The 23,977-nt window shown below is 40.5% G+C and overlaps 1 protein-coding gene and 1 long non-coding RNA gene across 2 annotated transcripts in view; one reads left to right on the forward strand and one right to left on the reverse strand.

The window, feature by feature from the left end:
- The window catches only part of Sntb1 (syntrophin beta 1), a 257,294-nt gene extending 233,702 nt beyond the window's left edge, over positions 1-23,592 (reverse strand). The window contains exon 1 of the mRNA XM_031359477.1: positions 22,671-23,592. Within this exon, the coding sequence (XP_031215337.1) occupies positions 22,671-23,238 (568 nt within the window). The 5' untranslated portion in view covers positions 23,239-23,592. The remainder of the gene's footprint in view (positions 1-22,670) is intronic.
- On the forward strand, positions 1,240-5,821 carry LOC116082578. Its single transcript, XR_004115362.1, has 2 exons — positions 1,240-1,589; positions 5,665-5,821. It is a non-coding gene; the product is annotated as an uncharacterized LOC116082578 (long non-coding RNA).
- Positions 23,593-23,977: the final 385 nt, after the last annotated feature.

Consider the following 23,977-nt stretch of genomic DNA (forward strand, 5'->3'; position numbering starts at 1 on the left):
AGAGAGAGAGAGAGAGAGAGAGAGAGAGAGTGAGACTGTGTGTAGACAGCGATGATTCTTGGACTCTGACAAGCCAGTCTGGCCTAAACAACAAGCTCCAGGTCACAATAAGATCCTGTCTCAAAAACAAAGTGGATAGTTCTCAAGGCATGACATTCAAGGTTGACCTCTGACCTCCACATATACAGTACACTTGAATAGGACATGGGCTTGGGTATGGAGAAACACCTAGAGATTTGAAAACCATGCTCAAGTGAACAGAGGAAATCCTAGAGTGCAGCTTCCTGGCTGTGCAGGTGGAGTGGGTGTAAATCTGTTACACAGTGGAGAGGCTGTGAGAGGGGGAATGTGTGTCAAGAGAGGGAGTGATGGAGTGATGGTTTGCTTTGGGAGAATCTTAAGGATTGTCTGGATCAGACTTTTAGAAGTGTGCATGACATATCTCTGTCCGTCTGTCTGTCTGTCTGTCTGTCTGTCTATCTATCTATCTATCTATCTATCATCTCTCTATATACATATATATATTCAACATCTGCAGTAGATGACATATATGTCTATTTGTCTATGTCTATATATATAGCTATCTATTATATATATCTAATAGATATAATATAATATATAAATAATTATATATATACTATATATATAATTATATATGTATATAATGAGAGATGGAGAGCAAAAACATAACTAGTCATCTATATCTATATCTAATGAGAAAGAGAGAGAGAGAGAGAGAGAGAGAGAGAGAGAGAGAGAGAGAGAGAGAGGGCAAAAATGTAACTATGCAGGTCCAATGTGAGCCTGACTAACTAAAGTAAACTTCTTCCTGCCCCATGTTGTATCCAGTAGAAATATTTAATCCTGGCTTCTCTCTGAAGCTAAAATCTCTTCACTTACTACAACGCCATTCACTGTAGATATGGATTATGTCTACAGTGAATGGTGCTCTGAATAGGGCCTGTTGACCTGCAGACTATCAGCCATGTCTGCTGAATCAGTGGTTCCTCCCTTAAAAGAAGCAAGAGTTAGAGAGCAAGGAGATAATGTCTAGGGTTGATGAAGGAAATGTAGCCTAAGCACATTATTAAAGTGGTGGTGGTAACTACAGGAAGAGCTAAATATGGAAACTGTTCAAAGTGGTTTCCTTTGAGAAATGAACCAGAGACTGAGGAGGGGGAGGGTGCGGCCCAAGAGCTGAGGCTGCAGAGCACACTTTGTGTTTTAAACCTGCTGATGGATGACATTGGTAAGGAAAAAGGACAGACTAAATGTTCTTAACACATGTATGCCTTACCTCGTTGGCAATTGCAGAATGTTGACTTTAGAATCACAGCATCACAGACTATAGAATCTCTTCCACTTTTCAAACAAACAAGCTGAGTGAAAAGTCGAGGGGGTTATCAAAGCCATGGGGCAGGGACCAAAAGAGGGAATGTGGATGTGGCAGCTCTACTAGTTCTGTGTTTTATTCTGAATTTCAGAGATCAGAGACAGGATGCATTCTCATCCAGGGACTTACAGTCAATTCTACAGGCCCTCCTGGAAGTGTATTGTATTGCAACGGAGTCTCCCTAGACTGTATAAAAGTAAGTCCAATGCAAATGATGGACAGGGAAGAGGCAGTCAGTTGCTGGGCATGGACTTGAAGTTTCCAAAGTGAAAGTCTGTTTCAGGGACGTAGAGGTTGGGAGCCCCCAGCCTACACATGGCTGTATTAGTCACTGCTGTGGTGACTTGGCCATGGGTATCTGTTTCTATGGGTAGGCTAGCAAAGTGTCACAAAGCAGTGTCAGATCAACAGAAAGGCATAGTTTCAGGGCTCTGTCAACTAGAAGCACAAGCAGGTGTTCAGGTGGGTTACTTCCCGGGCAGAGACTACGGACACGGGGCATCCTCCCATAGCTAGCTTAAGACTCACCATCTTCCCTTAGTCATGTCATCACATGGTATCCTTCCCTGAATGTTTACACGTCCAAATATACATAAGTAATATTGGATTAAGGGCTTAGCTTATACTAGAAAGGTGTTATCTTAACTAATGGTATTTATGTCAGTCCTTCATCCAATTAAGTTTAACTTTTGAGGGACTAGGGATCAGAGTTCAATATATTACTTAGGGATTGGGAACAATTTATTCCATAACACTAGTGATAACCAAATCCTTGAAATGTTGCCCCTAAAGATTTATAGTGGCAACTGAAATCATTTTATGCTGGGACTATATCCCATTGACAGTTAAGTGGATACTAAGATTTATGTTTTAGGAACTAATTTCTTGTTTTTAAATCCTGTGTTAAATTAGCTGGAAAATAATAATTATAGCTTTAGCTCATTAAAATGAGTGTATTCTCTAGAATACTGTAGAATTAAAAGATACAATAATAATTGTAAATAAATATGAATGGATGTACACCTATAGTAATATTACTGAGGTATATCATGCATCTGAAGCTATGTTATAATGGGATAAATGTTATTTAATAGGCTCTCATGCAACAATATAAAAATATTCACTCAATAGACACACTCAAAAGTTGAAGCCTCAGGTAGATATTTTATGTGTCTCCTCTGTTTTAACTGTACAGCTGAACAAGTTTGCATGCCTCATGTGGGAAAACCAACATAAAAATTTAAAATGCAATTTGCTTTTTCATTCCGCTATGATATTTACCTCTTGCTTTTCACTTCTAAAGAAAAGCGAGGATAAGAGGTGCCCTTCGCCTTTGACTCAGATCTCAGCAACCAGGTCTCTAAAACACAGACGCATCTTCACAGGGAGTTTAAGAGGGAGAGAATTTACTCTTACTGGGTCTACTATGCAGATTATTGTACAGATTAATGCACACTTTTACATTAATGCATACTTGTACATTAATCTGGGAAGATTTTGCAAATGCTTCTTCAGCTTTGCTTAATTATTCTAGGGTCATTAAAAATTTTGATTATATTGCTTCTCAGCCTTTTGGCTAAGATTAAGTATAAAAATTATGATTATAATACAATGTTTCTCCTTTTCCCTTTCCTCCCCACAAAGCCACCCATATACTCCTCCTTGCTCCTCCTTTTTCATTTCTTATGCACATATATGTATGCATATTTATTCTTAACCATAACCTCCTCAATCTGTATAATGTTACATGCATGTATGTTGACCATGGGTGATCAGGGTTGACTATTTGGTATTGGACAGACAATCGGTGTGCTTTTCACTGGGGAAGTCTATTTCCCTTGCTCTCTTAGCTGCTTTAGGGTTTTTGTTTGTTTGCGTTGTTTGGCGTGTGTGTGTGTGTGTGTGTGTGTGTGTGTGTGTGTGTGTGTGTGTGTTTGAGGCCTCGATGGCTTTCCCAAATCAGCTTTGGCATGCCTATTGTTCTAGAACACAATAGATGTCTGGCTTATGGTTAGATACATAGTCATGATGGTGAGACTGTATGGGCGTAGCTATTGATGTTAGGAAACACAATCTTACAGCAAACTCCCTGACCCTCTGGCCCTGATGATCCTCCTGCCTCCTCTTCTTCCATGTCCCCTGAGCCTTAGCTAAAGGAGTGTTTTATAGATGTGTCCGTTGGAATCTGTCTTCACTACTCTGAATTTTCATTTGTTGTGAGTTTTCCGTAATGGTCTCCATCTGTTGCAAGGAGATGTTTCCTTGATGTGGGATGAGGATTACACTTATCTGTGAGTATAAGGACAGATGTTTATATTGTTGTTAGAGATTAGGCTGGTTTAGGAAAGTGGCAGTTACAGTTTCTCCTCTAGTATCTGCAACTTTACAAGCACTGCACTATTGGCTAGGTGTCCAGGCATGTTTCCCATCGTGTTGAGTAAGTCTTAAGCCCAACTGGAGAGCTGCCGGTTCCGGCCAGTGTACAGTGCACTGCTGCTCTCTTAGGGTTATCAGGCTATGCTGGTTGCTGATGTGGTTCTTAGGCACCATAGCTGGGTGGGAGTGTTGGTTGCCTCACCTCTTTGAGATTCTGGGGTAATTTTGAATCCAAATTCAGGCAGGAAAAGATTTCCCATTGAGTAAATTATAGAAAACTAAGTTTTTCAGGGACATTTAAGTCTCACTCCTCATTGATCCATTTTCAGTGGCTGAGTTCAGTCAGGTGTCAGTGAGGCGTTCAGCATGAGCTTCTCAGTCAGCTCATATTATGCCATCTTATTATGTTATATTAAATCATAATGAGATAATAGAATTATCATACCAATACCCATAACCAAAATACATGATAAAGCAGTCATTCTTTTGTGAAAAACTCTCATTGTTTATCTTTCTTCAAACATTTCTTCCTCTACCTACTTGCCCTGACAGAGGCCTGGAATTTCCTTGACAGTATCACTTCAGACCTTTTGGAAATAGGGTCTTCAATTTGTTACAAGTTTCAAGGGCAAAGGAAACTAATTAGCCAACATTTTGTTACCAGCTGGGTAGCCCAGAGACGTGACTCTCTCTGTAGTCTCCCAATGAATTCTGACCTGTAAACTACTCCAGGAACTGGCAGGTCATATCTGTGAGCATTTCTAAGAGGGAATGCTGGGAGTTCTGGCTGAGTGATCCTGTGGCTGTGGGGCCAGGCTTCCCCAAAATAGCTAGATGGGCAAAGACAAAACCCTGACACAAGGCAGACCAATCAGATCTCCCCTCTTTAAAGAATTTAGAATTTGGAAACTTTGCATAAAGAACTCTCTTACACACACACACACACACACACACACACACACACACACACACACTCGCATGTTCATTCAGCTTTCTCCAAATGTAACTAATTGCCTGCTGCTGCAGGAACACCCTAGCAAGTCCTACAGTGTTTGCAGAACGAAAGTGAAATAAGTTAGCTGAAGGAAAAGGTCCACACAGAAAAGATAAAAAAGTAGGTTGAAGCTATAGCTTTTGCTGGTCCCTGCGGGCAAGCCAAGGGTTTTGGCTTTCTCTTACAGCTAAAGTGAAAAGGTTCACTACAGCAATTGACAAGCTAACATGGAGGTAGGAAGCTCATGGTGCCTCAACCCCAGACAAAAACTAAAAGCAACTGGTGAAAGCTAGAGGCAGGGTGGGACATAATGGGCTTCCCCAGGGAAGATCCTCCCACCCTGCCAATTGCTTATCCAATACAAGTGATCATATAGATCATATAAATACAAGTAATATTATATGGAGGGATTAGGCAGTACTTGTGTATTTAAGAACACACACACACACACAGAGAGAGAGAGAGAAAGAGAGAGAGAGAGAGAGAGAGAGAGAGAGAGAGAGAGAGAGAGAGAGAGAGAGTGAATAGAAGGGAAAGAAGCCATGAGCTTCAGAGACAACAAGGTAAGGTTGGAGGGAGAAAAGGGAAGGGAAAATAATGTAATATATTATAACATTGAAAAATAGTATAAAGAGGCTTTCTGGAGCATGTCTGAACAAAAGACCTTTGCTTTTCTTTCACAATTATTTCAAGATTAGCACTTTGCTTATGACCAGTACAGACTAAAAGCAATCTGCTTTTTGCTCTTTTTATTACTTGGCCAAACCTTCTGTTACACCATAGTTCTCCATGACCCTAATGGGGAATCGACTTTAGGGGAAGGAAAGAGAACCTCCCTGTAGGTTTACTTTTCAGCTAGATGTGTACGTTTACTAATATACTTCTATTTCTGCAACCCCAGCCCCTCTTTCTAGAAGATTTTCAGGCAGCCTTTTGTGTTCCAGAAATATCCAGAAAACATGTATGCAGGAGAAACATGCACCATGAGTTTATCGATGTAATCAGGTGAAGTGTGTTAAAACAAAAAAAATAAAAGAATTACCTTGCTGAGTACAGAGGGTAAGGCTGAGAAATGTTGCTTCTTTGGCTTAAGGAGAAGGTGGGAGGAAGGAGAGATGCAAAGAGCTAAATTCTTTCAAAGAACAACCTTATGTCCTTAGGAAAGAGATTCAGTGATATGCAGCACACCTGTGCTTGCCCAATGGCACCGTGATTAAGAAATGCTGTTATCACCTTCCAGCTAAAGGTTTCTGAAACATTTAAATATGATAAACTCCAAGTGGGGTTTTCCACAGCGCTTGCAGTAACCACTTGTAATCGCACTGCTCCAAGATTAGAAGAATGGCTATCTAAGGGGAAGGACGTGGGCTGCCTGTGAAGAAATGCAGTTCTCTACTAGAGTGTCCCATGATCCCACCTAGTAAGTGTTCCAATCAGAGGACCAACTCCAACTCAAAAGCATTCTTAGGCTTCTTGGAATTGTAATTATAAATATTTGAGTAATGGGGGGGGGGTCTGTCCAAGGAGCTGCACAGTTGAGACCCAGCCTAGTTAACTTCAAACCCTACATTGTTTTAACTAGCCGAAAACAGGTGATTTAAAATATTCTACTTAAAAGATTCTAGAACACATTAACAGCCAAAGAATCAATCTGAATTTTAATGCTGCTAGCAACAACAACAAAATCATTACTTTAAAAAACCTTCATATCTTTTTTGAACCACATGAAAGAAAAAAAACTTTTGTAAATATGACTCACACACTTTTTTCTTGTTGATAAATATATACTTCAAAATATCTTAATATAGGTCAGGTATGGTAACATTTTATGCTGGGAAAGGAAAAAGGCCCTGAAATTTATTTAGTTGCAACAGTAATGGGGTGATGTCCAGCAAATAAAGCTTTCTTCACATGTAGCTTAGTTTGCCTTTAGGAATCAAACTGGAAGAATGAAGGATAAACTTGGCATAGGAAGGTGAATTTGATGGCCAGTCAGTAGAACGCTGTAAAGACACCAAGAAGTCCTTTGGGCCATAGAATGTCCCAAAGCATCACACACATCAAGAAGTTACTACAGAAATTCTGAAGTGTTATGGGAAAATGACCATTCTCTCTAAACCTCCCCTACCACCCAGGTCAGATACTGCACTGAGTTCTATGATGGTGAATTCATTTTCATCCTGCCCTATGAAGTGGCATCACTATTCTTATGATGCCATGGAGAAATCCAAGGCTTGGACAGTGAGCCAATGATACAAGGTCACAAAGCTAGATGTCCACATAGCAATAAGTAGCTTGAGTTGTTCAGCTCCTACAGAAGCTTGACACTTTCAGTCACTAGAGGCACCAGCATTTCTAGTTGTTTTATGCGTTGCTTCCCCACTTCCCAGTTCATGGATAGACAGATTTGGTCAGTGCCTCTTAGCCTGAATACACACGAGTGCACACACACACACACACACACACATACAAACAAACAGGAGTCATGTGGAGAGCTTTTATACTTCTTGATACCTGAGATGAGTCCCCAGACCAACAACACTTTAGATTCCTTTGGAAAAGACCTAGTCAAGAAGGATTTTAAAACTTGCCAGGAACTGTGAAAGTATTGGCCATTTTGGAACCAGTGCTAGAGGTCTATTTTAATGCCTCAAAGGGAGGTCCTTAGTCCTCCAGGGGATATATGACAACACTGGGAAACATTTTGGTTTGTTAGACCTAGTAGAAAAGGAAGGCATTTGTAGCTAAAAGCCAGGCTTCTACTAAACATCCAATAATACATAGATGACACCTTGAGTGTAGATGACACCTCTGAATAAAAATCTATTCACCCAAAACATCACTAGTGCTGGCAACTTGGGAAGTCTTGCAAGGCAATATGTTGGGCCCCTTATACTAGCTTTTTAGTTTATTTGACCATGTGGCCTTCAGGTAGTCTTTAAGACATATTGAGAAAACTTGATAAGCATAGTCTCACCTTTCAGCCCAGCTCTCCATGCTCCCTTATCATCAGCACACAGGAGCTGTATGATCAACTATCAGTGCAACCTCAGCACTGGTGACATTTCCAGTGGATACATTTTTATTAGATTAGGAAAAGATTGTGATGAAGCCCCAGGTTACTGTGTTGCCTCCTCTCCATTCAGAATATGTCATCTGGTTGGGAATGCCTGCAGTACTATATCCTGGGGACTGCCTTTGTTGAGAATACACATAAACTTCACAGTGATGCTAGCTAGAATAATGTTTCAGCAATATATGCCTTACCAAGAAGATGGATGGTGAGTTTTACCCAGATTCCTAAGACATCAGTCAGACTATGCTGAGCTCCAGGGGCCCTAAGTGGCTCAGTGTGGATATCATTTGTTCATTCCCTTTAAGGACTCAGATCCTACTCTATTCCTAGCATCATACATATTCATATATATATATATATATATATATATATATATAAAAAATATATGTATGTGTGTAATTACATATATTTTATGCATATAATTTTATTTTATATTTATTATGATTTTTATATATTATTTCATATGTGATTTATATATATTATTTAATATATACACATTTATATATTTATATTACATATATAAGTATATAATCATAGGGAATACTAGGAATAGAGTAGAACCTGAGTCCTTAAAAAGTATATTGTATATGTTATGTAACTGTAATAAAATAACATAATATACAATATACAATATAATATGCATTATGATATATATAAAGTTCTTGGGCTTAATTTGATCTCAGATTCTAACTCTTGAGGTTCACAAAAATTAAACACATATAAAACTTAGGTACCACTGCACACTCAAAATTGAGACGATAGAAAAGAATTTCAAGAGCACTGAGTAAAGATTAGCTCAAAGAAAAAAAGTCTTTGAAAATGTTATTAACATTCTCTGAGAGACAAGCAAAGCTATTGCATCCACAAAACAACACAAGATGCTATATAGAAAGGGGGAAATCAGAGAACAAGAAAATTGTTCTGAAACTTAGAACTATATACTATATAGATGGAAAAGGCAATGTAAGAGTTACAGACAAGAATATAGCAATACTCTAGTGTGCGGGAGCACAAATAGAAAGAAAAGCATGGGGACTGGAAGAATAAAAAAAATGAAAATGATGACAAAAATCAGGTTTCTTAGTGAGTCAATACAGAGGGCCCAACATCCAACTAAATAGGCTTTCTGCACATAGACAACAAAGAAAATGGAGAAGGACTGCCAAGAAATTGCACAGGAACAAGATCTAGATTTGAGGCATAGGTTGGCAGTACTGATGTTTTTGTACACGGTGTCCTTATGTCTTGGGTTCTTTTGTTTTATTAAAAAATACTTAACTCTCCCCAAACTTACCCTAAAATATTGCCAATTTTGTTTATTATTTGAAATCCAAGCCCCCAAAGTATAAGCTTTTGTGTCCTAAAATATTATTACACTCTGAGTGGTGCCCACTTTTTCAAGCCTTGCCGTTCTCCTGGGCCCTGGCATCCTCATGGTCAACACTGGTTTCTATGCCTTTGACAGTACACATGTATCCCTTACTCACTGATGCTGCAGATACACCTACTCTGTCTAGATCTCACATCACAGAAGGAATGCGTCAAACCAATGTTGGAAAGACAAACTTGCAATTTGAGCAGTATCTAAAAAGACGTTACTATACTTTCCTCAGAATTCTAAAATATTCCATAACACTATTGTGACTTGACTATACAACTCTGCATATATATGTATATAAAGTAAGTATAGGAGTTAAATATTTACTGATAATAAAATAAACAGAAATGTTTTATAAAACAAAATAGGCTTAGCAGATAAGAGTGATTGTTGCTCTTCCAGATGGCCTGAGTTTAATTCTCAGGATCTATACTGGGCACCTTGTAACCACCTCTAACTCTAACTCCAGGGGATCTGATGCTCTCCTCTGGCCTCTGCAGGCACCAAGTTCATGTTGTGAACACACACATACAAATAAAAGTAAAATTAAATCTTGAAAATAAAATAATTATTGGTATATTTCAATTTTACTACTTATTGAAGATGAAACCATGTTTGCCCCCTATTGAGATGGATGTGTTCACATAAAGAATTAAATATTTCCTGAATATTTGATACATCTTCAACATTTTTCACATATTTATGGATATTTACAATCACCGATGCTGAGAATGCAAATCTCCATGAATACGTAGTACAAAATGGCAGGAGTATTTTTAGAGTCATTTCAGACACTGTTAAATTTCTCTCCTAGTCTCAAGATAAAATTCATTTAAGAATTGCTACGAAACTGAGGTCAGCAACTCAATTTTTGAAATTGAACAGTTTAACACAACATGATGCAAAGATGCACTAATTTGAAACATTCACGCTGAGCAATGGTTAGTAGGAAAATTCTCCAGTATTTTCTTTCCTGTAAGGCCACCAGAAAGCTCAGTGAGAGCAGAAAACTGTGTACAGTGAAAAAAATCTCCAAGTCATAGGATAGAATAGTTACCAATCTGAGATGAAGCTTTTTATCCAGCATTAGCCAGGTTTGCAAGGTACAATGCCATGTTCACTGCAAAGTGCCCATGTTGTGTGCCTGAGAATCAATGGGCCAATGAAGTTCCATGATGCAAGATGATAAGCACCAGGAAAACACCTCATTTCTTGACATGTTGGATGTAATTAATTTGGGGCTATTGTACACTCAGATTTTCATGGCCCTCACATTCAATGACATGACTGAGTTGTGACCCACGGCCTAAGAAGCTGGACCTTAGAGCACCTGCAAATGAACGTCTTTAGCAGTCTGACACTAATAGACGCCTCGGAAAATTGATGAGCGAAATCTCCACAGCAAAGCAAAGACTGCATAAAGCTTAAAAGCATCAATGGCAGAAAGAAGGAATTAGACATTTGAAATGAAACAAATGTCAGGCATAGAAACAGTAAAGTCAAAGTTGTCCAGGGGTCAGCGTGTGTGTCAGGGTGTGCGGGGGTAGACATGAAGGAAAGATAAGGACAACCTGGGAAACCTGGATGCTCTTGTACCAAGTCGGGAAGAGACGAGTCCGAGAGTCGGGGCTTCGGGAAGAAAGTACAACACTGTTGGCATGATCACAATTTTGTAAACATTGACCAGTTTGGTCCTTAGTGCTTAAGAGCGCTCCATCAAGAAACAGCAGTCTAAGCCATTACTCAGGATATTAAAGCAAACACGTTTATACTAAACCACCTCTGCTGCTGCTGCTTCTCTGCTGCTACATTTTACCAATCTGAAAAGCTGGGGGGATAGACACTAACATTTTAGTCAAGAAAGTCTGTGGGGAAGTATAGATGAAGGGATCCTATAAGCAGGCATTATCTTAACTTAAAAATTTTCTAAAAACGTAGCAGAAAACAGAAAGAAGTCTAAGAACATTGCAAAGAAAAGAGAAAAATTATTAACCTGGATTTTCTTTATAGATGAAAGAATGTTTCAGATGGCAGTGTCTAGATTGCAAGGCGGCAATAGCCAGGCAATCACTTCTACCTTCTCTTCATGGGCTTTGCAGCATACTTCTCTTTGCAGCATACTATCCCCTCTTTTTTTTGATATATTTCTTTCAGCTTCTGCTATTCATAATTTGTTTGGTAATTATGTAAGTTGTATTGTGAGAACAACTCTCCTGCCATTTTAAATTATTATTTTACAAGAGACATATGTAATTTGTATAATAATAATAATAATAATAATAATAATAATAATAATAATAATAATTTCCTTTCTGAAATGTTCTGTTTTAAAAAAACAGAATACAATTTCAATCATTCTACCCAAAAAAGCCCATTTAAAGATCAGCTTAGATACCTACTAATGGGTGAAAGAATGAAGAAAATATAGTGCACACACACACAAGTTTTATTAGTTTGAAGATTAATGAAATGTTATCTGCATGTAACTGAAGTTTATCTCATTAAGTAAACTATTGGGACTCAGGAAGAAAAATGTCATACAACACCTCTCCTATGCAGAATCTGTTGACACATCAAGCCATGTAAGCATGAATGCATTCATTCATACATATGTACATAAATTCATGCATACATATGCACAGTTAAACATATATACATTCATACATACATATAGAATAAAAACAGAATGGGTTCATTTAGGAGGAAGGTAGAAACAGGCGGGAGGGGAGAACTGTGAAATATGAGCAAAATACAGCAATAAATATATATAAAAATGACATAATGAGATGTTAGTTTGAATGCTAAATAAAAATGTAAAATTAATTTAGAACAACATACATATGTTCAACTCAGCAAAATAAGCTCTATGAATAAAATTTCATTCTTTTGATGCTGTTTTATATTTACTGCACATCAGATTCAACAACTTTCAATGGCTTTTCTCAAGCTGATGCTGACCTTGAGAATACACCTTAGCATCCATCTCTTGTGTCTTCTAGTCACTAGGTGTATGTGTGGGGACTCAGTTCTTCTAGAGACTATTTACACCTACTTTGATCACCCATCTAGGACCACCCAACCTTTATACCATCTGCCTAAATATTTTCCAAGCACTTAACAACATTGACATTGTAAAATCAAATCTAAATATGTATTTGAACTGGTTTGTTGCTCAAAACCTCAAAAGAGATAGTCTTTCATAAGTAGCAAATTTGAGATTAACAACTTTAATTGCCATCTCTCTCTATGGCATGGGCTTCTTTCACTTCTTACTAAGAAAAGAAAGGAAAGACCTTTGGTGGGCTGATTTCAAGCAGACAGCCACCCTACATAACTCATCTTAGACAATTCTTTCTTTTTTATAGAAACACAAACATGGTGCATCACTATTGGGTGGCTTCTTGGATCCAGTAGCTAGTAGAATAAAAAACAGAAATATAAACAATTTATAGCAGTTATATAAGTACACATAAAATTTGCATAAAACAGTTACATAAATTTTAAGTTTTCAGTAAAATAAACTTCTGGTTTCTCTTCAGTAATAAAATATTCCATTTTTTAAAAAGATTTATTTATTTCACTTATATGAATACACTGTTTTCAGACACCAGAAGAGGGCATTGCATTCCATTCCAGATGGTTGTGAGCCACCATGTGGTTGCTGGGAATTGAACTCAGGACTCTCTGGAAGAGCAAGCAGCCAGTGCTCTTAACCTCTGAACCATAAAATATTCCCATTACTCTAACTTTTTGAAGTCTAACGTTTGCTGTGTTGCTGGCATTCTCTTTACAAAACTCTTCTTTCTATGTGTTCCTGCATAGTGCTATAGTCATAATTCTAATGCAGATCCCACATTTGCCCAGCTAAAACCACAGCAGCCTGTACTGTGCACTGGTTGATGGGGAATGTAAATTACTAAAATGTATCAAGCATGGGAGTTTATGTGGGATCACCTCTTGGGTCCCTTCAAAGTATAAACTCTCACTAGGCGTCTATTAACACTGACCATTTGTTCTTTATACTCGCAACAGAATTTATCTGGCACATAACAAAACTATTTAACTTAGACTGTTGAACTCTATCTGAAAATAATATATAGATAAGAATGCCCTGTGACTTGTAATTAGCAATCATTTGCTCTTTGTGAAGCTCTAGGCAATGGTCTAACTAGTTTTCACATAGACTCACTTTACCCTGCATGACAAACCAAAAAGCAAATAGTACTTATTGATTGAGAAATTGAGATGCATTGTTAAGTAACGACTGGGATCACACAGCTAAAAAGTAATAGGAAATAGTAGGATGTGAATTTAAAAACCCAGACAGAGTAAACCCAAGACCCACCCTCCAAGCTATTCACTGTAGAGAGAAAAAAGTGAGAGAGAGAAAGAGACCACGGAACACTGACACAAGCAAACTGTATTTAAACACAGTAACACTTAGCCACCAGTCAAGTTTTAGACAAATCTTCCCACACTTATCAGAACACTAAAAATGACTGTTTAAGCCACAGGATGGGCAGTAGTTTTTCTTTAAAAAAAAAAAAAAAAAAAGCAGCTTAAGCATAGATCGTCATTTTATTTTCCATTACAGGCTCTCTGAATCTGGAATTTTCCCATCGTATCTAGCCCATTTTGAGAGTGAGGCTCATTTACATGGGTCTGTTAGGACTTTGATTTCGTTGTGAGTAATATATATTTCCGCTTAGGTCTCACTCTGCAGGCCAGAGCTAAAGGCAAGTACTATTATAGATCAGGGCCAGTGAAGTGGGTAATGAGGTTTGGTATATAAAACGCTTGGTATAAATGCAAGGGAACTTCTGGCTTTTCTTTAACATTAACTGCTTTGAAATGCATCATTTAAAATAGAATGCTTAGTAGGCCAGTAGCTGTTGGAGAATAATTTTCCTTCACTAAGCAGACCACTGGAAGCTTCGGCAAGATGGCTTTCACAAACACAAAGCTGTGTGCGGTGAGTTATTTTTAATACAAACTCCATGGGGTGACTGCTAAAACACATAGCTGAACATGAAGAACATCACCTACTGCTGCAGAAGCAAGGGATGGAGCTTCATAAAGGAATGTGGTCTAAGTCCTCAGGCTGGCACGGATGCTTTAAAAAGAAGCAGTTAAAATACCCAAGCGGACATTTCATCTCCCCAGGTCAAAACTCTTACATATTCTGACTCGTGAGACCCACAAAGAGGCTAGAGAGAAAAGTGGTTATAAATATGACATTAAAAGATTAATTACAGCCAGGCAGTGGTGGCGCACGCCTTTAATCCCAGCACTTGGGAAGCAGAGGCAGGTGAATTTCTTATTTTGAGGCCAGCCTGGTCTACAGAGTGAGTTCCAGGACAGCCAGGGCTATACAGAGAAACCCTGTCTTGGAAAAAAAACAGAAAACAAACAAAAAAAATTAATTACATTTGCCTATAACATTTAAGATCACATCTGCCTCTACATTCTTCTGCTGTCTGTTGAGATTGGTCTGTGTTGAGTAAGAGCTTTCCAGCTCATAAAGACATTCCTTCATTGTGGATGGGACTAGGTAGAGTGTTGCTCACAGTAACATAGCAGTGTGAGTGGTGGACAAAGAGTTAACTACTACCCCAAGTTCCCTCTTTCCTCCCCCTCTCTCCTTGCTCTCTTTCTCTCCTTTCTCCTTTGTTTTTTTCTGTTCCCCTTCCTTTCTACCCATCTATCCTCCCATTATTTTTCTCTAACAAATTTTAATTAGCCTAATGTGTGCTCCGCACTTTTCTTCTGTCATACTGTTTTTTATTGAAATTAGGGCAAGTTTGTTATTACTAATCCCAGCCATGTGACATCCAACCACCAATAACCTTTTTTTAAAAATTTTTTTATTCATTTTTATTATTTTTATTTTTCATTAGATATTTTCTTTATTTACATGCCATATGATTTCTCCTTTCCCAGTTTCCCCTCAAAAACAAAAAACAAAAAACCAAAAAAACCAAAAAACCAAACCAAAAAAACCAAAAAAACCAAAACCAAAACCAAAACCAAAAACAAAAAACAAGAACAAACCCTTGTTGCCTCCTCCCCCGTGCTTGCCACCCTACCCTCTCCCACTTATTGGTTCTGTGCCCCAGTGTAGGGGAATGCCAGGGCCACCAATAACTTGATTGCTTTAGATCCCTGTAATCAGAGATCATGGCTGACATCCATTGCTTTAACTTTCTTCTGCCAAAGGATAATTTCTTGTGCTTGTTTAGCATCATAATCTGAACTCATAGCCTCTTTGTGTGTGTGTGTGTGTGTGTGTGTAGGGGGAGCCTATCCAAGCATTTGCCTTATCCAGCCCTCTCTAAGGATAGTCTAGGTGGTTTACTCATGAGCTACCGCAGCATCTCATGGTGGCTTGAAGACAGCAGTTGTTCTCCCTCTAAGAATCTGCATTGTCTGTATCTGTTTCCAGTAAACTAGTTGTTAGGGGATAAGTATGCAAATGAATGCAAATTTCTGTTGCTGTGATGGTGAAAGGGATTATTCTAAAAGTGGGAAGACATCCTTAAAGGCTATTTGGATATTCTCTCACAGGGCAACCTCAGCAAATTAATCTGACCAGAAAAAAAATATCCTTCTTCAAAGATGCTCCCAGCCTCATCTGCAGAGCCTGTGAACAAGTTACCAGATGTGACAAAGAGGGACAAAGGTGGAAGATGGAATTAAGGTTGCTAACAGTTGACCTTAAAACAGGGAGGTCTTCAGGAATCATCTCTGCATAACCAGACAATCACAAGTGTTTTTGAAATGGATGAAGGCAGAAAAGTCTTGGGTGATGTGGGAAGAACTCAACCTGCCATTAGAGGCACTGAGAAAAAGGGAGTACTGAAGGGCAAGCATATGGGTGGTTTCTAGAAAGACAAAGAGACAGATTCTCTCTGAGACCTTCTGAAAGCAAAGCATTCAGTAGATCTAGTTTTAGCTCCAGGAGATATACCACAGACTTTTGGCTTTAAAATACAGTAAAGTTTGGGACTGGAGAAATGGTTCAAAGGGCTAAGAGTGTGGGTTGCTCTTGTAGAGAATTGGTTCAGTTCCTATAACCTATATGACAGCTCACAAAAGTCTATAACTTGAGTTCTGGGACATCCAACACCCTGTAGACTCTCTATACATCAAGCACGTGCATGGAATACATACATACATAGTACATGCAGGCTAATCATCCATACATGCAGGCTAAACACATGTACACATAAAATAAAAAATAAATAAATCTTTTGTTAAAGTTGTAAGATTATAAGCAGGTAAAGCTATCCAAATCCAAGGCTGATCACATGAAACCAGTCCCTGAGACATAGGTGGTAGAAGATGAGGACAGACATCCTGCAAGATGTCTTCTGACCTCTGACTATGAATAGTGGCATACACATACATATGGAAACAAAAATTGCTCTTTAAAAACCTAATGATATTATAAATCTTTTATTCTTTTATTCACCACGTTTTCTTGTAACTTATTTAGGAACAAGAAAGTAGATAAGAAATCGGAAGAACTAATTAAAACCATCTTTGCACCTCTTGCAACTTCACTCTTCTAGTCAATGACTTGGGGCTGAATAATACCTAATCTGCTTATCTCCTACGGCTGTTTATGAGATCAAAAGCTATAAAGCCTTGCTCAAATGCCAAATGCGATTCAGCACTAAGTCATTGTGCATCTTCTGCAAGACACATAACTGTAAAACGGGGGTATTAATAGTATCACTTTATTGTGAGGATCTGAGTTAATCCACGTAAAGTGCTGAGAAGGGTGACTAGCACCTTGTCATTTATGGGTTGGCCATTGCTGCACGGGTAAATTTCAGAAAGGTTAAGCACTATCAAGTGATAGGATGGTGTAAGCACGCTCAAAGAGCTGATTCTCAAGGAAGAAGATGGCCCACAGGCCCTTTCTAGTTGCAGTCAGAAATGCACAGAGGCATTTTAGTAATCAGCTACCACATGGCTGGCATTTAGTTATGGAAACCAAGGATCACAGGTACCCTAGGTAGTCATTCACTGTGGAAGAATTCTCTAAGTCCTAAATGATACCTTACGTGCCTCTCCAGTTGTGAATTCAAAGAAAAAAGTCAAACCACCCCCCCCCCAATAACAACAACAACAACAACAAACCCAAAACAACAACAAAAAACAAACTAAAACCCAATGATATCCAAAGAACTATAGTATACTCATTAAGTGTTCAAAGATAATGAGCTAAGCTATCAGGCTGTACAACCTTAACATTTTAGTTACTTTTCTAATGCTGTGAAGAAACACAAGGACTAAAACAACTTATAAAAGAATACATTTTGTTTGAGGTTTTGCTTACAGTTTCAGAGGAGGAGCCCGTGAATATCATGACGGGAATACAGTAGTAGGCGAGTAGGCGTAGAATTGGAGCAGAAGCTAAGAACTCACATCCAACCCACAGGCACAAGGCAGAGAGAGAATTAACTAGAAATGAAGTGGACTTTTGAAATCTCAAATTCTGCCTCCAGGGACACAGTTCCTCTAACAAGGCCACACTTACTAGTCTTTCTGGAAAACATTTTCACCAACTGGGTACCAAGCACTCAACTACATGAGCCTAGTGCTGCCATTCTCAACCAAACCACCACACTTAACAAAGCAAAATTCTTAAAGCCTTGGATTCTTTTCCAACCCTCCCAGAAGAGTCACCACCTACTTGTCACCCAGTCTTCCTGTCCCAACATCCTCCTCCTCATCACCAGAGGAGGAATTACAGTGAGGTGGAGACTCCTGAGAGAAAGGATTATAGAGCGATTTTCCAAAGGACCTCAGTATTTGATGCACTTAAAAGCAGAGTTGATAGAGGAGTCTCTCCACACAGTTCTTGTGTAGAACTATCCTTCTCTTTCTCCTCAGAGTTGACTGTTAGTCCTGTTCCACAGGGACCTCTTCAACAAGGGGTATTTCCGTCCAACCCTACCTCCACACTTTAACACTAATCTTTCAGACACTTAGCTCCTTGGTAAAACTATGGATGAATTAATTTTATTATTGTATCAGCTACAAAAGTGCTGATACATGTCATTACTATTTTACTAATCCATTAAAGGGAAAGGCTGGGAGATACTTCAGTTGCTGATTGCCTGTAAGCATGAGGTCCTGACTTCAGTTTCCCAGTGCCCATGTAAACAGCTGGGGATGGGCAGAACACTTCTGCAGTCCAGGTGCTGGGAAAGCAGAGACAGGAGGGTCCTGGGGACTTTCTGGCTAGTCAGTCAAAAAAATTAGTGACTCCAAGGTTCAGAGATTGAGACCATTTCTTGAAATCTATGGGGGAGAGTCACTGAGGAAGAGAGCTGATGTTGAACTCTCTCCTGCTTTCACACACATGAACACACACACACACACACACACACACACACACACACATAAAGTTCTATCTTATTCAACAACAGAGGGTTCTGGTCACATTATAGTCTGAGTGATATATTTTAGAATTATAGAGCTCCATATTTCCAGGGTTTCCAGTAGGGTATCTGCTTTCTCTCTTTAAACTGAGAAGTAAGTTCATACTACAAAATTTTCTTCTTTTAATGTTAATGAGTACTTGGTTAACACATTAGCTTACTTGCTGTGGCTGATTTACAATTTAAATCAGAATGGGACCTCATACTCCTGGCTGGCCATGTGTTCAGTGCTGTCCTGAGGAGTTCTGCTCTCTCTCCCCTGGTAGCCTTGTTTTGATAGTCGGATGCTTATTACATTTGATTTATAAAGCCCTGTCCTTTCTCACGTCCCTCCCATCTGAGTATACTGCACAAATCACTCCTGCTCAGGGATGCCTCAGACACTTCACCATATTTAAGAAGTGGGGAATGTACCAGGAGCCCAGGAACTTCAACTGGTTCAACAACATGGAAGCCTGGTGAAGCTTGGGCTCAGCCTTGCATAGAGATTACTTGATCTGGGAAATCAGATAGACTTCATACCTCCTAGCTACATTATTGTTGCTTTATGTAGATAACATAACGCTTTTGTTTACTCATTAAGAAAGAAAACAAGAGTATTGGCCTCTTGGAGTTGCCAAGCAGATGAAAACAGAGCCTGGCATAATTGGAATGCTCAAGAAATGGTAGCTATTGTTAAGCCTCTTTCCCCAGGATATGTTTAACTCCCATAGCCTATGAAGGGCTGGTCTCTCAGTATTGGAGTTTTGATGTAGATAGAAAGATAGATAGATAGATAGATAGATAGATAGATAGATAGATAGAGATAGACAGAGATAGATGATAGATTATAGATAATAGACAGATAAATAGACAACTAGGTAGATGATAGATAATAAATAGATAGATATAGATGGATAGATAGTGATATAGAAATTCCTTTTCTAAAAACTTCTAATTATGAAATAATAACTCCAATAAGATAGAGGAACTGATCCCCAAGTTTACATGGGAGATTTCTTGTCTATTTTATTGAAGCTGAATACCTGTATGCCTTATATTCTCAGTGCGAGTTGTGTAGGGTCACGCTAGGAAGTAAAGAGGTGACACTTTCTTTACCTGCACTTTGCAGAAGACACAGAGACTATGCTAGGTTATGAGAATGTAAAACAGCTTGGGAGGTGGCTCTACCAAGTTTCTTCACTAGGAAGGTCTGCTCAATGCCAAATGACAAAAGGTAGGGTTAAGATGTTTGAGCTGATGGTATGTGACCACTGCCACATCAGTGAGGACCATGAAGGACAGTAAACCCTTGGTTTCAAATAAGAGACACTGAGTTTGGTGCCTGAGAGTGAATCTTGGTGGTAGAATGTTTGCCTAGAGTGAGCAAATCACTGGGCAACATCTCTAGTGAGGTGAGCATAGAAAGGGGAGAAGCTGCGGTAGAGACGGGACACTCTGTGAAGCCATACCTTCCTTCGTAGGCATCACTAACTTTGCAGACAATAATTGAAACTTTGGGCTAGGATGCCTAGGTCTCCTCCTGATGTCCTGTCTGCAAGACACGATGCAGCGTTCTTTAGAATGCCCCTAGAGAGCTTTTTACAGAGCTCATTTTCCCATCACTCTTTAAGTACATTATCTTCTCACACACATACACATACATAGACATACACATCATGCACACATACACATAAATATATACATACACATATACATACATACACACATACATATACACATATACATACACACACATACACATGCATACACACACACATATACATATATACATATACATATAAATATACACATACATATACACACATAGACACACATATACACATAAACACATATACACACATACATATACATACTCATATAAATATACATACATATACACAGACACACATACATATACATACACATATATACACACATACATACATACTCACACACATATACATATAAACACATATACATACACACATACACTCACACACATATACACATAAACACACACATATACACACATACACATACATGCACACTCACACAGACACAAATATACATGCACATATACATATACACATACATACACACTCACATGCAGACACACATATGCACACAGATACACACATATACACACACACCCCTTTTTCTAAGATCATTTTCAACTCCAGGCAGTCATCTTTTCTTCTTTGTGTGTAAGAATCGTTTTCTAAAGTCCTTGGCAAGTTATTATTCACTAAATTGAAATCAAAGACAGGAAGAAGGGATGTAGTAAGGGGCATGCCTGAAGTAAAATATTTTTGTGCCTCCCTTTATCTGTATTTTCAGTATTGATTACAAACTAAACAGGTGCCAGAAGTTTATAGTCCAAACTACACTCTCACAAGATCCTGCCTGTCCCTTGTCACCCAAACCAACACATACTTGATCAAGAATTTCTCTCCTGTTTACTTATGTTAATCATCAAGCCAAGCCAAATAGCCATCTAGGTTTTGGATTCAGGGGCAGCGAATTAAATATGAAGACATCAAAAATCCTCTAGACAAATTAAAAAAAACAAAAACAAAAACAAACAAACAAACAAACAAAAAAACCCCAAACCCTTTGTGTTCCAGGCTAGGAAGCAGACAGACCATCACACATCACATTGCCAGGAGTTTTCTTCTGCTGTCACATGCCAAGCATGTTGGCTTCTCAGAGTCACATACCAGCACCACAGTTGGGTGAACATGAACTGATTACATCTCAGTTTAAAGGCTTAAGTCAATCACCACGTTTATAAAGTCTAGGTCGGAGTAGTGTCTCAGTAGCTGAGTTAATTTACTCCCTCACTCTGCACGCATGCCATTGAGGGATCCAAGCTCTGGAGAGCCCCTATCTAAATAAAAGACTTCTGAACAACTCAATCTGTAGTTAGGAAGAAACTGAGAAACATCGATGAAATGATCACGCAATGTGAGTGCCAGCGAAAGTGTGTACAAAGAGCTACAAAGACAGAAAACCAGAGCTGGGGCAAGGGAAACCGCTCGGAGTCCTCCACCACCATCCCCACCCCACCCCCATATTGCCACATCCAAACTAGTACTTCCTAGTCTATACCCATTGGATGATTGTAGTGTTGAAGACACCAGATTTTCAGAGAGAGTTTCGAAAGTTCTTTACATTCATCGGCAGGGAAATCTATTTTCAAATGCAGACTGGATTTCACACTTCTCCCAGAGACACAAGCAGAAAAAAAAAAAAAGAAAGAAAACACTTCACCAGCTCTCCACCCAGAAGAACCTGGAATCCGGACTGACCGGCTGAACACCCTGCAGGGGAAGTGAACTTGTGCCTAAATTGGCAACATCTTTCCCAGCCTTTGGCACTACTCAAAACTGACAGCCTCACGGACTCTCTCCAGGGCTCCAGGGAAGCAGGAAAGGGTGGTTGAGTTCTAGCATTCAAATACTGCCACCTCTCTCTCTCTCTCTGGCTCTCTTTTTTCTTTTTAACCTCTCAGGTCTTCACAGCTGGATTGCCCAGGCTGTGAAAATTTTGCCAAAGTAGAAAAGCACCAGAGCTGCCATGAGTCAGTGGCCCTGCTTTGCAATGTGGGCAGATGCAAATCCCGTCCACTCTCCATTTCCCGGCCCATTTCCCAGACTTCAAATTGCACTTGGATTGTCCTCAGATAAAAATATGAAAGCACGTGTACCGATAAGTGTGAAACTTCCGACATCAGTGCACTAAAGCACCTCATCCAAGCCAGGAAAACCCAGGCACTTCAGTGTTTTAGTACAGCGCCCTGGGTCAGGGATAGAGTGAAGATGAGCTGCCCTCAGGTAGTAAAAGTTGTCGAAAAAGAAAGTCCGTGCCTGACACAGCCGTAGCAAAACACAGACACTGTGGGGTTCTACTGCCGGGCTAGTGGCTGGTGAGTATGAGTGTGCTGATGGGCAGAAGAGTGAGTGGTACTGCGGGGTAGTCCCCCCCCGCTCCCCCCGCCTCGCGCAGGGTTAACCCCTTACCTTCCAGCAGCACTTCCTTGCCTGCGCGCTTCAGTGCCTGCACTGCCTCGTCGTGGGTGGCGTCCCGCAGGTCTGCTCCGTTCACCGACAGGATGGCATCGCCCACATACAGGGCTTGGGTCTGATCCGCTGCCAGCCCCTTGAAGATCTTGCTGATGAGTATGGGCATCTTGTTTTCCTTGCCCCCTTTGATGCTAATGCCCAGTCCGCCCAGCTCCTGCTTCAGCACCTTCACGCCCCGCTTCTGATTTGAGATGGACTCAGGCACCTGCTCCGGGAGGTCGGTGAAGGCGGTGCGGACCCCGGCAGGAGAGTCCGGGGCTTGAGCGACGCCGGTGCCCGGGTGACCGGTTCCGGAGCCCCTGCAGAAGGAACCATTGGTGGCAGTCCCTATGCCGTTGTACGCCGCAGCGCCCTCCTCGCAGCTCAACACCAGGGTGTCCTCGCTCAAGTTCACCAGAACTTTATGCCAGCGATCCCGCACCAAAACTTCCAGCAGTCCGCTCCGCTGCGCCCGGGCGCCTCCACCGCCAGCCGGCGCAGCCACAGCCGCTGCCGCTACCGCCATCTTTCCAGCATTCTTAAAATGCCATGTGATTGCAAACGGGGGGAAAAGTAGAGAAGGGGTGAGGGTGGGAGGACTCGGGTAGCCGGGGCACGGAAGAAGCAGATGCCCTGGAGCGCGCGCTCAGACCCGGGACTCCACTCCCCGCGTTCGCGGCTGCGCTGGGCGCCAGTTGGCAGCGGCGGAGCTCGTTCCCCCTCGCCTGATCCTGGGCGGGGTGGAGCAACCTAAAAGAAGAAGGAGAGCCCTCGACAGGGGAGGAGGGAAAAAAGCCAGCTGCCAGTTGCAAAACCCCAAACCGAGAGAAGCGGAGGAGCCGCAGAGCCGCCAAGTGCTGTAGAGAATCGGTAGGAGGAGGCAAGGGCGGGGACCCGGAGCCCCAGCCGCTCACCTGTTCGCCACTGCAGCGTCACACTCCCACGTCGCTCTGGCTCAGACCCAGGTGCCTCAGTTCTCCGCTGCACCTTGCCGCAGCTTCCCCAAACCTACCTGGGTCACGAGCCACTACCCCCACCCCGCCGCCACCCCCTTTTCTTCTCAACGCTCTATTTTTGGTGGGCTTCCATGCTCACCTTAAGCAGGTGCGCTCACTCCATCCCCTTGAGTCAACTACCCTCCCTCCTCCAGCAGGTGTTTGAAGACCCAAGTCTTCCTCAAAACGAAGCTCCCCAGCCTCTACAGTTCTCGCTCTCCCTCACCCCCAACTTCCCAGACCTCTGGGAAAGAAACTGCAGAGAGGTCC

The sequence above is a fragment of the Mastomys coucha genome, unplaced genomic scaffold (assembly GCF_008632895.1).
Source record: "Mastomys coucha isolate ucsf_1 unplaced genomic scaffold, UCSF_Mcou_1 pScaffold7, whole genome shotgun sequence".
Taxonomy (NCBI): Eukaryota; Metazoa; Chordata; class Mammalia; order Rodentia; family Muridae; genus Mastomys; species Mastomys coucha.